This window comes from Arachis stenosperma, chromosome 10 (genome assembly GCF_014773155.1).
Source record: "Arachis stenosperma cultivar V10309 chromosome 10, arast.V10309.gnm1.PFL2, whole genome shotgun sequence".
Lineage (NCBI taxonomy): Eukaryota > Viridiplantae > Streptophyta > Magnoliopsida > Fabales > Fabaceae > Arachis > Arachis stenosperma.
The window spans coordinates 119443852-119458140 of record NC_080386.1 but is presented as its reverse complement, the minus strand read 5'-3'; the positions used below and the strand labels follow the sequence as shown (position 1 = coordinate 119458140).

Below are 14289 nucleotides of genomic sequence, written 5' to 3'. Positions count from 1 at the left end.
ATTAAATAATTGAGATGTTTAATCATCTTACCTCACGTTGATAGACCTTTGTCTCCAAGTGTCTTCTCTTGAACTTGCGCTGCATAACTATCATTCTTCTGTTGAGGTTGGTTCTCCAAGTTTGTTGTTGCACTAGCTTTATCAAGATCTTTTTGTGATCGAGAATCCATTGACAATGCTTCAATAGGTGAGTTTTGAAGCAAAATAGGACGCTGCCTTTTGTTCTCTGCTTTGAAAAAGGGAGTAATTTGATCCTTGAAAGCCACCTGAATTGTTTCCAAATAGGCAAGCGTGGATGGAGGATCCTTCTTTTCCTTAGACTCCACCTTTATATTTGATAAAGACTTCACCTTTACATTTGATGAGGATCCAGCATGCATGTTATTAGGCCCAAAAAAAAATTTCTTACTCACCAACTTGGAACATATTGCTATATTGGCTTTTTTTGGCACCACTTTTGGGCCTTTACCCACTTTTTCCTTGCATTTTCTACTAACTATAACCCATTCACCCTCTTTTGCATGAGTATCCCTATCCATGCGTGATTCTTGCAAATTATCATGCACAAGATCCATGCTTCTCCATAATTGGAATTGATTTGGCATTAATTCCAAATTCAAAAGTTGAATTTTAATTTTTTATTGAGATTTGACTACCTTTCACTGTTTTCTTGTTGTTATCCATCGTAAATAGTGACAAAAAATTTTTCTCCTTCACCGTGTTTTTTTTCCAATGCCATTGTTGTTCTCTTTTGCACATTCTCTTGTTACGTGCCCAAAGCAGCTATATTTTTCACAAATTAAATTCAAGTGCTTATATTCTATGTCATACATATGACCATCAACTTGAACTCTCTTTATAACTGGAAGTCCCAAGTTAATTTGCACACATGCTCCTGCATACTTTTCTCTCTCCGCAGACTTGGTGGCTAAGTCGATGCAGATCGGTTTGCCAACCGCTGACGCAATCATTTTCATGGCTCTCTCTTGATAATAGTTAATGTTTAAACATGTGATTCTTATCCAAACCATGGTAGACTCAAAAGTGTTTTCACAATGTCTGAATGAAGAACTCCAAAATTTAACCGCAACATAACTACCAGTAATCATCCACGGTCATCCAAGGAGAACTTTTTCTTTATCCTCCAAGAGATCAAATTTGACTAAGAAATAGCCAAAATCGACATCTAGTACCTTATATTCTCCTTTGGTTCTCCAGACACCTTTAAGCCTGTGCATGATCGCCGTATAGCTAAAATTTTTTTTCAAGAACTTTGATCACGATGGCATCTTTGTAGGGCTCTGCCAATAACAGTTGGTATCTTCGAATCGCCTTACTTACTAACTACTGTAGCCATCTTATCCCCATTAAGAGAATCAGCAACCTCCAAAACTCTCCTTGCTGAAGCACCAACAACTTTATCTCTGAACGATATCTTGAGTCTTGTTATTGTCTCCTTTAATCTCCTCCTTTTCACCTGATACATGCCCTCTTCCGCTCTCTCCCTTATTGCTTCTGCCGGCATGGCCGGCTGCCTCATTATGTGCCACTCTCGAAGACTCTCTCCCACTCTCACCACTCTCACCACTCTCCATTTTACATACTCTCACGTACTTTCTCTCATATTAGATCACTCAATCTAAAAAGCCACATATGAGTTATTATTTGATTATATAAAGCTTGAATTCAATCACTCCATAAACATATACGGAGTAAACTACTAAAATAATATTTAAAATTTTGTATTGTTGGCAAAATAAATTTTAAAAAATACTAATAATAAATAAGTTTTCAAAAGAATTAAAAATATAATAAAAAAAATTAGATATTAATATATATTTTAAATAATAACTTTAAAAATTAAATTTTAATATAAATTTCTATAATTATTATAAAAAATAAGATATTTTTATCTTAAAATTTAATAATTTTTTAAAAAATTATTGTGAATGACTATATTTTTTTAAATAAAAATAAAAAATTTTAAAATCAAATTTTATTTCAAAATTTTTATATATTTTTTAAATATTTATATATTCAAATTCTACAAAAATTTAAATCTAATAAATAAATCATTTATTAAATATAAAATGAGTAAACTACTATTTCTACCCATAAAAGTTGAAAACGCTGACATATTTATCCATAAAAGATTAAAATTACCATTTATACCCATAAAAGATTGACTTTCGCAAGCAAAATTACCCAAACCCTAAATAATTACAAAAAATTCACAAACTACTCTTAGTGGTCATCTTCTTCAATTCTTCATCTAAGCACGCATCACCATCCCCTTTCTACTCTCTCTCTCTCTCTCTCTCTTCTCCTCCATCTTATTCAATCGTTCTTTCTCTCTTTCTCTTTCTCCTCTTCGCACTTTTCTCCTTCCTCTTCTTTTTCTATTGATGTTTCTCTTTTCTCTATTGTTTTTCTCTCTCTTTTGTGCATTAATGGTGGTTTCTTCTTCTTCTTCTTCGAGAGGTTTCTGACTTCAGGAAATAGCAATTTTGAATCCTCTATTTTCTGCAACCCCAACTTCTTCAGCGTTGAGTTCCTTCTTTTTTCAAATGTCGTATCTTCGTCTTCTCCTTCTCTCGGTTCTCTTCTCCTCCTAGCAATGCGTCTTCGTCATCTCCTCCCAGTATCGCCAAAATCAAATTAGTGTTCTGTGTTATTTACAACTAAATTGGTGATCTGAAATCTAAGAAATTGTCAATTTTTGGTGAAGGTTCTAAGAAATTAGGATTTTATTTTGAATCTGTACATGTTCTATTCTTCAATTTGATCTGAGTTTGTTTTTTTTTTGTGATTTTGAAGAGGATAATGGCTGGGTTATGTTGGTGTTCAGGAGATGAGAGAGAAAAAGCGAGTGAGTGAGTGAGTGATAGAGAGAGAGAGAGAGAGAGAGAGCGAGTAGGAAGGGAGATGATGCTACGGTAGTGGTGGTTTAGGTGCTGCAGATAGTGAGTGAGGGTAATTTGGGGATTTTATGTAATTATTTAGGGTTTGGGTAATTTTGCTTGCAAAAGTCAATCTTTTATGGGTACAATGGTAATTTTAATCTTTTGTAGGTAAATATCTTAGCATTTTTAACTTTTATGGGTAGAAATGATAATTTACTCATATAAAATTTTCTATTATTTAAATAAAATATAATATTTATTAATATTTTTTATTGTATTTTCAAATCATTCTGGAATTGTGTCCATTTGATAACATCAACTTTTTTTTGTGTGAATCTTTCGGATACTGGTAACCCAGCATAAGATTCGATAGTCGCAGAACGTTTGGACTATTAAATGATCTAATAACAAAACATGTCTTTTTATAGTTTTTAATAATTATTAAATAATACTTATTTAATTTTAAGAACAACTTAATTCTTTATATATTATTTAATTATTAAATCTACCATCTATTTTATAAATTATTATTTTATTATTCATCTATTATGTTTATTAACAATTAGAAACAAAAATAATAACGAAATAGATCTTTCATTAATCGTGACCTTCATAAATATTTTGACAATGCGAATCAACGAGTTTTTTTGTCTTTGATTTGTTTTTTTTAAACGCCAGAAAAATTGTGTTTCTTGGTAATTCAATCGATTGAATATCGCACCTTTCTTCAAAATTCAATCTATTAGAGATGTAACACAATCGATTGAATTTCGCACGACAACGTGGGTTTTCTCAAAATTCAATCGATTGAATTGCACTATAGAATATAGGATTTTGTATTCAATCGATTGAATTTTGTAAAGCAATAAGAGTGTTTTCTTATTCAATCGATTGACATGGTAATACAATTGATTGGTTTTGTAACACAATTCGATTGAATTTTGTACGTAATTAAAGGTATTTTCGTATCAATCGATTATTGTGGTAAACTGGTAACACAATCGATTGAATTGAGAACTGCAATGTATATTAAGCCATTATAACTCTTTTGCCACTTTTTTATAAAGGGAGATGCTCTTGTAAAGACGCTTAAGTGTCACATTATTATTGGACGTATTAATGAACCATCTATTTTTTAATTTCTTAACAAATTAGAATAAAACTGATTTTTTTATAACAATAACAATAAATCTATTTTTTTAGAAATTTAATTGTATTTTTAAATTTTTAGGGATTTAAATGTTCGCAAAACAAAAAGTTAAGGATATATTTGACTTTTTATCAAAAAAATTTAAAGATATTCGGATTAGATTGTGTAATTCGATTGGATCAAATCAGGTCTTATAACTATAATGCAGACAATTGGGTTTATTATTGTTGCTATAATAAACCGATTTGTTCTGATTTATTAAAAAATAAATTAACCGGTTTAATAAAGATGTCCAATAATAACATATCACATGTAGACGTCTTTAAAAAAAGATATTTTTAGTGTCTTTATTAGAGTGGTCTTCTTTTATAAATTATTATCTTATTATTATTCATCTATCTTATCTTTAAAATTATAGTTTTAATTTTTAAGTTTTTATTTTGATTTAGATATCATAATCTTATCTTTTTCAATACTAATATTAATAATGAGTGAATAATCTATCGTCAATTTATTTTTTAACTATATATCCAATTCTACAATTGTAATCATTTATCAAACTCCTTGATTATTAATTTGTTTATCGTTTTTGTTCATCATTTATTCATCTTCTTAATATCTAATTTTTCTTCTTTGTCTATCCATCTCCTCAATATCCAATTTTTTAGAGAATTTTATTCCAGTGGTTAATCAATACAAAATACATTACTCTAAAGAATAGTAGAAATTAAAAAAAAAGTCTATGTAATCATTAAAAAATATTAATTTATGTCATAAATATCTAAAAAATGGAAATAACATTAATATATGCAAACATATAAATAGAATACAAACAAATAAAAAAATAAAAAAATATTTTTTTATAAACATATTAATATATAAAATAAAATATAATTTTTTTCCAAAGATAATAGGTTATATTTCATTAATTATTAAAAAATGAAATACAAAGATGTCCAAAAGCAGGATAGCATAATAAAAGGTGGGGATTTCCCAAAAACACTACACTGAAGGTATTCATCCAACGGTGCGTGGTCGAAAAACGAAGAAAAATCTTAAAGAAGAAATAATGATAAATCAAATTGAATGCACCTAAGAGCTTGTCTCATGGAGATGACGACCTAAACTGGGAGTTCTTTGGATTTCACGGAGCAACTTGACAGAGCTTGCTAGGATGGCAGACGGCATAGAAGTAGAACCTTCAAAAATCAACTGGTTGCGAGCTTTCCAGCAGTTCCAGCAAATGATGGCAAGCAATTGAGGATTACGGTCAGCATTCTTCAACGGGTTAAGTATCTCTGTTGATGCAGTCCACCATGTCCAAAAGTCGTTAGAACTCTGAGGGGAAGACAGTCACGAAGATAACTCTGAGACCATACGTCTTTAATTCTAGAGCAATCGATCAAACAATGAGTGACTGTTTTCGTTGCTTCATGACAGCAAGGGCATATTGGTGATATAGATGGGATGCGGTGATGAATCTGAGCAAGCACCGGAAGTCGGCCATGGAGAGCTTTCCAGATAAATAGCTTAATTTTGTGAGGCAAGTTCAACTTCCATAGATCAATCCACGGCTTTTTCTGTTGCATATAATTAGGGCAAAGCTCCAGAGGCGGATGGTAAAATAAATAGCCAATTCTGTAACCTGAAGTTGTATCATATTGCTTGGATTTGTTCAAATCCCATTGCAATTTGTCCCTACTCTGCTGAATTTTAACTGACAAAATCCTGTTTGCAACGTCTTGGGGAAATAGTTCTTGAATGAGATTCTGATTCCAATTTCTATCTTCAGTAATTAGATCTTTAACTCTTGGAAATAACTCAGAAATAGTCTGTCTATTTGGCATATCAGAAATCATTAAAGGATACGGAGGAGGCAGCCAAGGATCCTTAAAGGTTCGGATATTCTCACCAGTACCCACAGCCCAATTAAGACTTTTTTCAACAATCTTTCGGCCTTCCAGTATGCTCCTCCATCCCCAAGAAGGTAAGACTCCAATTTCTGCCGTTATAGCATTACCATTGCTAAAGTATTTACCTCTTAAGATTTTGGATAATAAGGAAGTAGGCTGTGTTACAATTCGCCAAAACTGTTTGCCTAAAAGCGCCAGATTTTGGATTCTGAGATCTTTAAATCCAAGGCCTCCTTCTTTTCGTGGGCGAGTCATAGTGTCCCAGCTAATCCAAGCCATCCTCCTTTCAGAACCTTTTTGTCCCCACCAAAACTGAGAAAGTAGAGAGTGAATTTCCGAAATTAAACCATCAGACAACTTGAAGCAAGACAATGTATAAATAGGAATAGCTTCTCCCACTGCCTTAAGCAATACGTGTCTACCACCTGACGAAAGAAGATTGCGCTTCCACCCTTGGATTCTTTTCCAAACCTTTTCTTTGATCATACTAAAAGAAGCCTTTTTTGATTTAGAGACTGTAGAAGGCAAACCAAGGTATTTATCCTGAGCCCCAATATGATTAATATTCATAGAGTTAGCCAGTACTGTATGAGTAGTGGACGGAGTGTTGTGGCTAAAGAATACAGCAGATTTATTAAGATTTACCCTCTGGCCACTGATGCTTTCATAAGAATTCAATAAATGCAGGATATTTGAACATGCTTCAGGATTAGCCTTACAGAATAAAATGGAATCATCAGCAAACAGGAGGTGGTTGACCTTGGGACATCGCCTATGTATCTGAAGACCCTGAATTAGTCTGTTTTGTTCTGCCTTGTGTAGCAAGAAGGAGAGACCTTCTGCACAAAAAAGAAAAAGATAGGGGGATAGAGGATCTCCTTGTCGAATACCTCTATTTGGTTTGAAGAAACCATAAGGTTGTCCTTCCACAATAACAGAATGAGAAACAGTTGTCACTAATTCTCGAATCCACATGATCCATCGAGAGTCAAAACCAAACTTCTCCAATATAAACCAAAGAAAGTGCCATTCCACCCTATCATATGCCTTACTCATATCTAATTTTAGCGCCATTTCATTTTCGAGACCCCTTTTTTTGTTCTTTAAGTAATGCATACACTCGTGAGCAATTAGGATATTATCAGAGATTAATCTGCCTTTAATAAAAGCACTCTGCGTAGGGCTAATTAGTCTATTCATCATACTCTGAAGCCTATGTACAAATACTTTGGAGATAATCTTGTAAAAGACTGAAGATAGGCTTATTGGTCTTACCTGAGTCATATCTTTAGCATCAGAAATCTTGGGAATAAGACAGATCTGAGTGTGGTTAAAACCCTTCAAGATTCTGCCCCCAGAAAAGAAGCTCTTAACTGCTCGAAACACATCACCACTAAGTATGTTCCAGAAGCTTTGAAAAAATTTTGCTGTCATACCATCATCTCCTGGAGCACTTTGAGGATGAATGCTAAATGTTGCGCGTTTCACTTCCTCCATAGTCACTGGTCTTTGAAGCCTACGGTTCATGTGAGCTGTAACCTTAGGTTCAAAATCAGTAAACAGAGGTTCAGGGTTCTCATGACAAGTGGAGGAAAAGATGTCCTTGAAATAAGATTCAGCCACAGAAGCAATACCAGCATTTGAAGTAGCCACTTCACCATCATTGCCAGTTAGTTGCCAAATTCTATTCCTTCGGGTTCGATTTCTAAATTTTTGATGGAAGAAAGCTGTATTCTGATCACCAGATTTGAGCCATTTGACTCTAGACTTATCTTTCCAATAAGATTCCTCATTTTGCAATGCTTTTTCAAGTTTGTCCTCTATTTCTGAAATGATGTCGCCTCCATGAATTCCTGCTAAACGAAGTTCCTCTAATTCCGACTGTAGTAAATCAATCTCCACCTTCGAATTAGATCTGTGTTCTTGCTACCATTTGACAATCTTATGCCGACAACGCTTTATTTTTTGAGCTAGGATATACATGGCTGAACCATCAATCTGTTCATGCCAAACCTCTCTAACAATCTGCCTTATTTCATCATTGGAACACCATCTTTCTTGGAATTTGAATTGGCGTTTAGATCTCTCAGTTCTCGGATTAGAGTCTAGGAGAAGAGGGGCATGATCCGAGCCTGATTCTGACAGTCTAAGAACCGTTGCATTGGGATAGAGTTGCTGCCAATCAACTCCTACCAGGAATCGGTCCAGTCTTTCCTGTATCAACTTATCACCCCCTCCGTCTATTTGACCAAGTGAATGGTCTTCCGACCATACCAATATCAATCAGGGAATTATCATCAATAAAACTATTAAAGGTTTCAATAGAAGAAGGAGATTTAGCACCCCCACCTTCTTTCTCCAATTGATTAGAAATGACATTAAAATCCCCCATTAACACAACCTTACCATCAAACTGTTGGGTGACTGAAGTTAATTAAGCAAATTGAGCTATTCTATGTTGATCATTTGAACTGAGATAAACACCTAGAACACCATAGGGATCATTAGAACCAGCTGTCAGAACTGATGCCGCTATGAAAAATCTACCATACTGTAAAATCTGAACAGTGCAACCATCCCTCCATGCCATTGCCAAACCCCCTGATAATCCATCCGGATCTACAATAAACCATTCCTTGAAACCACAAGATCTTAGTTTTCCTTCAACTTGTCGAGATTGATTTTTTATTTCACAGATAAAACCAACCTCGGGGGAGTAGGATTTGCAAATCCCTTTAAGATTGTGGATTGTCAGGGGTCTCCCCAAACCCCACAATTCCACGAGAGCAGTTTCATATTTCTTTGGGTGCCACTTGAAGGCTGGCACCCTCCACCGTCATAGCAATTATATGAGGGTTTTGAGTCTCTAATTTGTTGCTCATGGTGTAGAAAAAATCAGAATTGGTATTCAATAATTCCAAAGAGACATAAGATATATGGAATGAGTGAATTAGAAAACAGAATGAATTAAAAGAGCAATGAATTGGGAGAGAAAACAAAAATTAGGGAGCTAAGTGGAGAAGAAATTAAGAAAAAAATAAAAAATAGAAGAAGATGGAAAAGAGTTTGACGAAGAAAAGACAAAGAAAGGTGTAACCATGGAGGCGGCGCAGTGAAACCCTAGCAGAGCGTCGGGTGCTAGATGAGGAGTACGTAAATAAAATATAATTAACAAGACACAATATTTGTATGACATAATTGTTGAAATAATAAATAAAAATGACATTATTTCATCGTAAAAATATAAGTTTTTTAAATTGATATATATATCTCGATTGAATACGAAAATAATATTAATTACGGACAAAATTCAATCGATTTTGTTACACAATTAATCGACTGAATAAGAAAATACTTTTGTTGTTTTGCGAAATTCAATCGATTGTGTAACAATTTCAATTGATTGAATTTTGAGAAAACTCATTCCAAGTGATTGAATTTTGAGAAAACTCATATCGATTGTGTTGTACCTCTAATTGATTAAATTACCAAAAAATACTATTTGTACAGATGTAACGGATCAAAGATAAAATAATTTGTTGATTCGCATTACCAAAATATTTATAAAAATTATGATTAATAAAAGATCTATTTTTTTTATTTTTATTTTTAATTATTAATAAATATAATAAATAAATAATAAAATAATAATTTATAAAATAAATAATAGATTTAATAATTAAATAATATATAAAACATTAAATTGTAATTAAAATTGAATAAATATTATTTAATAATTATTAAAAAATTTAAAAACAATATTTTATTATTAGATTATTTAATGGTCCAAAGGATTCTGGACCGTCAAATCCTATGCCTGGTAAATGGTAACACACATTTTGGTATAGCTGCACACGGATCGGATCGGATCGGATATGACCTAAAATTCTATCCGATCCGCACTGCATTCATCGGATCGGATCGGATACGATATCCGCAATTTTTTAGATCGGATCGGATATCGGGTATATTCGCATAATTAAAAAAATTTTATTTTAAGATTTTGTTTGGCTTTTTTACAAAAAAAATATCCAGAAAATTTATTTTTTATCTATTTAAGCCTATTTACTCCTAGAATATTATCAATAATAGTTCTTTTGAATAACAAAAACAAAATAATAACACAAGATTTAAGTTTAATTATTCTAAGTTGAAGTACAACATAAAAAATTAAAAACAAAATATCATAAAATTCATAAAATAATATACTAAAATTCATATCACATTAGGGTCTACTGTCTTAAACTATGCTATTTATATGTGATGTGCGGATATGCGGATTTGCGGATCGGATCTGCGGATATCACTGCCGAATCCGCAATCCGATCCGACCATAGTGCGGATCGGATCCAATCCGATCCGATGACTCTGCGGATCGGATAATATCCGTAAAATTCGGATCGGATGCGAATAATTACCGCAGATATGCGGATATTATCCGATCCATGTGCAGCCCTACATTTTGGAGATTGTTTCTTCTTCTTTTAATCTTTCTAACAAACTCATTTTGGACTCCAATTCCGAAAGTCTTTGCTTCAAGGTGAGGTATTCTATCCCTCTTTAACAGAAAATCGCACAAACCCTAAATCACTCTCTCAGTCATCATTCACCATTCACCATTCACAGCGCCTCCATTCTCATCCCCCGTCCGCGATTCACCACCATTGCCTCAAGCTGCGTCGTCTCTCCGTTTCGTGGTACCATTTTCTGCTTCCATGTTCTTCTTTTTTGTCTGTTTTCCCTGTAAGTTCTAATAATATTCTTCAGACAGTGCTGAAGTTTGCATTGAAGAAAAAAAAGAAATAAAAAACAATAAAACCAAAATTAGTTTTCCGTAGAGAAGGAGTCTTTGAAATCTGAATGTAGCATATACAGGCACAGTGGAAAAGTAGAAACTTTCTCAACTATAACATGCTTTTGTTTGCTGCAGCAATTGCCTTTGATGTATAGATTTAACATACCTTAATCTCAAGTATAATTGATGATTTCACATCTTGCTTGATCCACTCCTTTTCCAGAACGTGGTTTGTTTTAACATGTTCTTCTTGCTAGTTTAAAGAAACATTTTCTGCCCTAATAGAAGGGGATAGGAAAATTCTGGATGCAACGAAAAAAAAAAAGTAAGTATTCGGATTCAACAATGAGTACTTACCACTGATCTAGGAGTTGAACCATGAATCCTACTCCCCTGTTTTTTCACAAGACTTTTAATTTTAAAGTGAGTGTGTTAATCATCTCTAAACGCTAACCTTTGCATCATGAAGAACTATCTCCATAGTTATGTTTGAACTTTGAACTTCACTTTTGTTTAACCTTGACAGGAACAATTCCTTCTTCCATGGAAAAAAAAGTTCCACCCTTGAGAAGAAGGCTGAATTTGTTCTATATATATAAAAACATTTTGGTGGGAAAATAGATTTGAAAAAACCTGGACACCTATTTGCAACAAAATCAAATAGAATATAGGTAGATAAGATAGATAGATAGAAGAATATTATTACCTATATTTCAGAGGTCAATGCATGATTTTAGAAATAGGGGGTCAGGTTTTTATTTCATCAAACCTCAAAAGGGGTGATTCATGTGTGTAATTTGCCTTTGGTTTTATGATGATACTTTTACAGTGCATTTGATAAACTTGATTTTCATTTGAAAAACTGCTATCATCTGAACCCACCTAATGTGAACAAACTTTTTTCTCTTTATGCACTTGCCATTTGTGGTTGCTAATGCTGGACGATATATACCATGGACAACACCGGCGAAAAAAGTATATGTTTCACTACTGCAACCAATCTGAATTATAGAATAGAAAATTTGATCCAACAAGTCTTAATTAATGCAAGGCTTAAACGTTCAGATTATTTAAATGTTAAAATTATTAAAACTGATTTAATCTGCACCTACTTGTTTTTTTCATACAATCACAAATTAAATGATAGTAATGCAGAAGTTGCTACTTTTGCTTCTTATTTCCAAAACTCATGTTATAAATGTTTTGTTGTAGAGTTTTTCCCAACAGGAGCCATGGCTACAACTCATCTTGCTGCAACAACAGAGTCACTTGCTCTTGCTGTTGAGGCCAAAGACCCATCTGAGGCTATTTCTATTCTTTATCGTGTACTTGAGGATCCTTCTTCCTCACCCGAAGCTCTGCGTATGAAAGAGCAGGCAATCACAAACCTTACTGACCTTCTAAGGCAAGAGAATAGAGGAGAGGATCTACGCAGCCTTCTCACACAATTGAGGCCCTTTTTCTCAGTGATACCCAAGGCAAAAACTGCAAAGATAGTTAGGGGGATAATTGATGCAGTTGCTAAAATCCCAGGGACATCTGATCTTCAAATTGTGCTTTGCAGAGAAATGGTGCAGTGGACTTATGCTGAGAAGCGTACATTCCTGAGGCAGCGAGTCGAGGCAAGACTTGCAGCACTTCTAATGGAAAATAAGGAGTATTCAGAAGCTTTGACTCTTCTGTCAAGCTTGATCAAAGAGGTTAGAAGATTAGATGACAAGCTTCTACTCGTAGACATAGACTTGCTGGAAAGCAAACTACACTTCTCATTAAGAAACCTTCCAAAGGCGAAAGCCGCGCTAACTGCAGCAAGAACTGCTGCTAATGCCATTTATGTGCCTCCGGCACAACAAGGTGCCATAGATCTGCAGAGTGGAATACTTCATGCTGAGGAGAAGGATTATAAAACTGCATATAGTTATTTCTTTGAAGCTTTTGAGTCTTTCAATGCACTTGAAGATCCAAAGGCTGTTTTCAGCCTGAAATATATGTTGTTGTGTAAGATCATGGTAAATCAAGCTGATGACGTTGGTGGAATCATATCTTCTAAAGCCGGGTTGCAATATGTTGGCCCTGACTTGGATGCAATGAAAGCTGTTGCAGATGCTCATTCTAAGCGATCACTGAGATTGTTCGAGATTGCTCTGCGGGACTACAATGCACAGTTGGAGGAAGACCCAATCGTCCATAGGCACTTACAATCCTTGTATGATACCCTCTTGGAACAGAATCTTTGCAGGTTGATTGAGCCGTTCTCAAGGGTTGAGATTGCACACATTGCTGAGCTCATTGAACTGCCTATGGATCACGTGGAGCGGAAGTTGTCTCAGATGATCTTGGACAAGAAGTTTGCGGGGACATTGGATCAAGGTGCCGGATGCCTCGTCATATTTGACGACCCCAAGACTGACGCGATATATCCTGCAACTCTGGAGACCATTTCCAATATTGGGAAAGTTGTCGATAGTCTTTATGCTAAGTCTGCCAAGATAATGGCATGAGCTTTCTTGTTACTCAACACAATACTTGTCCATGTTTACTTCTTGATGAAATCAAGCTTATGAATTTTTTGGTATTTCGAATTTTTTCAACCCAAAAGTGTGGTACACCTCTTACATTATCTGCTATGATTGTGTCTTATAGCTGAACAGCTTGGTTTGGAGAGTTGCAATGAGAGTTGCAATCAGTCAAACGTGCTTAAATTTATGCAATAAGATGCATCAATTTGGCAGTTAGGTTTGCAGTTAAATCTATGCAGTTTGTGTGCTTATAATCTTAATGAATTTAATTGGATTCTCTATTACATTTTCATTTTAAACTCTCATATTCCATTCCTCTAGCAGCCTTAGTCAAGGTTAGTAACAAAAATTAAAAATTTAATTTAAAATTTAAAGATGAAATAAAAAATGGACTAAGAAAATATAAGGTGTAATTGTGTAAACATTTAGTTACACACAGACAGTAAACTGTACATATATCAGATTTATATTATATAAATAAAGAAAATCCCACCCAGCTCAGTGTTAAAACATTGAATATATTTTTTTTCGTGTACTCAATATAGTAAAATTGCTTGTATATTGTTTTAATTTATGTGATATATATTTTAATAATATCCACAATATATCAGTACAAGAAATACGTCGGGTATCATCAGATTTATCGTCAGATTTAGCGTCTTGAGTTATCATCGGATTTATCGATTGATTTATAGAAGGTTTTGTGATAGAATTTGTTATGTCAAATAATTACCGGTGGATTAACTTTTTCAACGGTAAATTCGTGGGTAATACTTGGCGGGAAAATGTGAAGGAATAGGCGCGAACTTTAACGTCGAATTTACCGTCGGTAAAATCCGGCAGTAAGTCTTTTTAGTTAAACGTTGCGTTTTGATGACACGCAAGAAATTACCATAAGATTTATTCGACGGTAATCAAACTTAAAATTGAGAGCACAAATGCTCTCCTCCTTTATTTCGAAAAGCCTCCCTCTCTCTAAACCCCTCTTCTCTGTTTCTCTCTCTACCTG

General features: G+C 34.0%; 1 protein-coding gene across 1 annotated transcript; it reads left to right on the top strand.

Annotated features, from left to right (window-relative positions):
- Window positions 1–10478: 10478 nt before the first annotated feature.
- On the top strand, window positions 10479–13336 carry LOC130956537 (26S proteasome non-ATPase regulatory subunit 11 homolog). Its single transcript, XM_057883584.1, has 2 exons — window positions 10479–10663; window positions 11974–13336. The coding sequence occupies exon 2, from the start codon at window positions 11994–11996 to the stop codon at window positions 13260–13262; it is 1269 nt and encodes a 422-aa protein (XP_057739567.1). The 5' UTR covers window positions 10479–10663; window positions 11974–11993; the 3' UTR covers window positions 13263–13336.
- The last annotated feature ends 953 nt before the right edge of the window (window positions 13337–14289 follow it).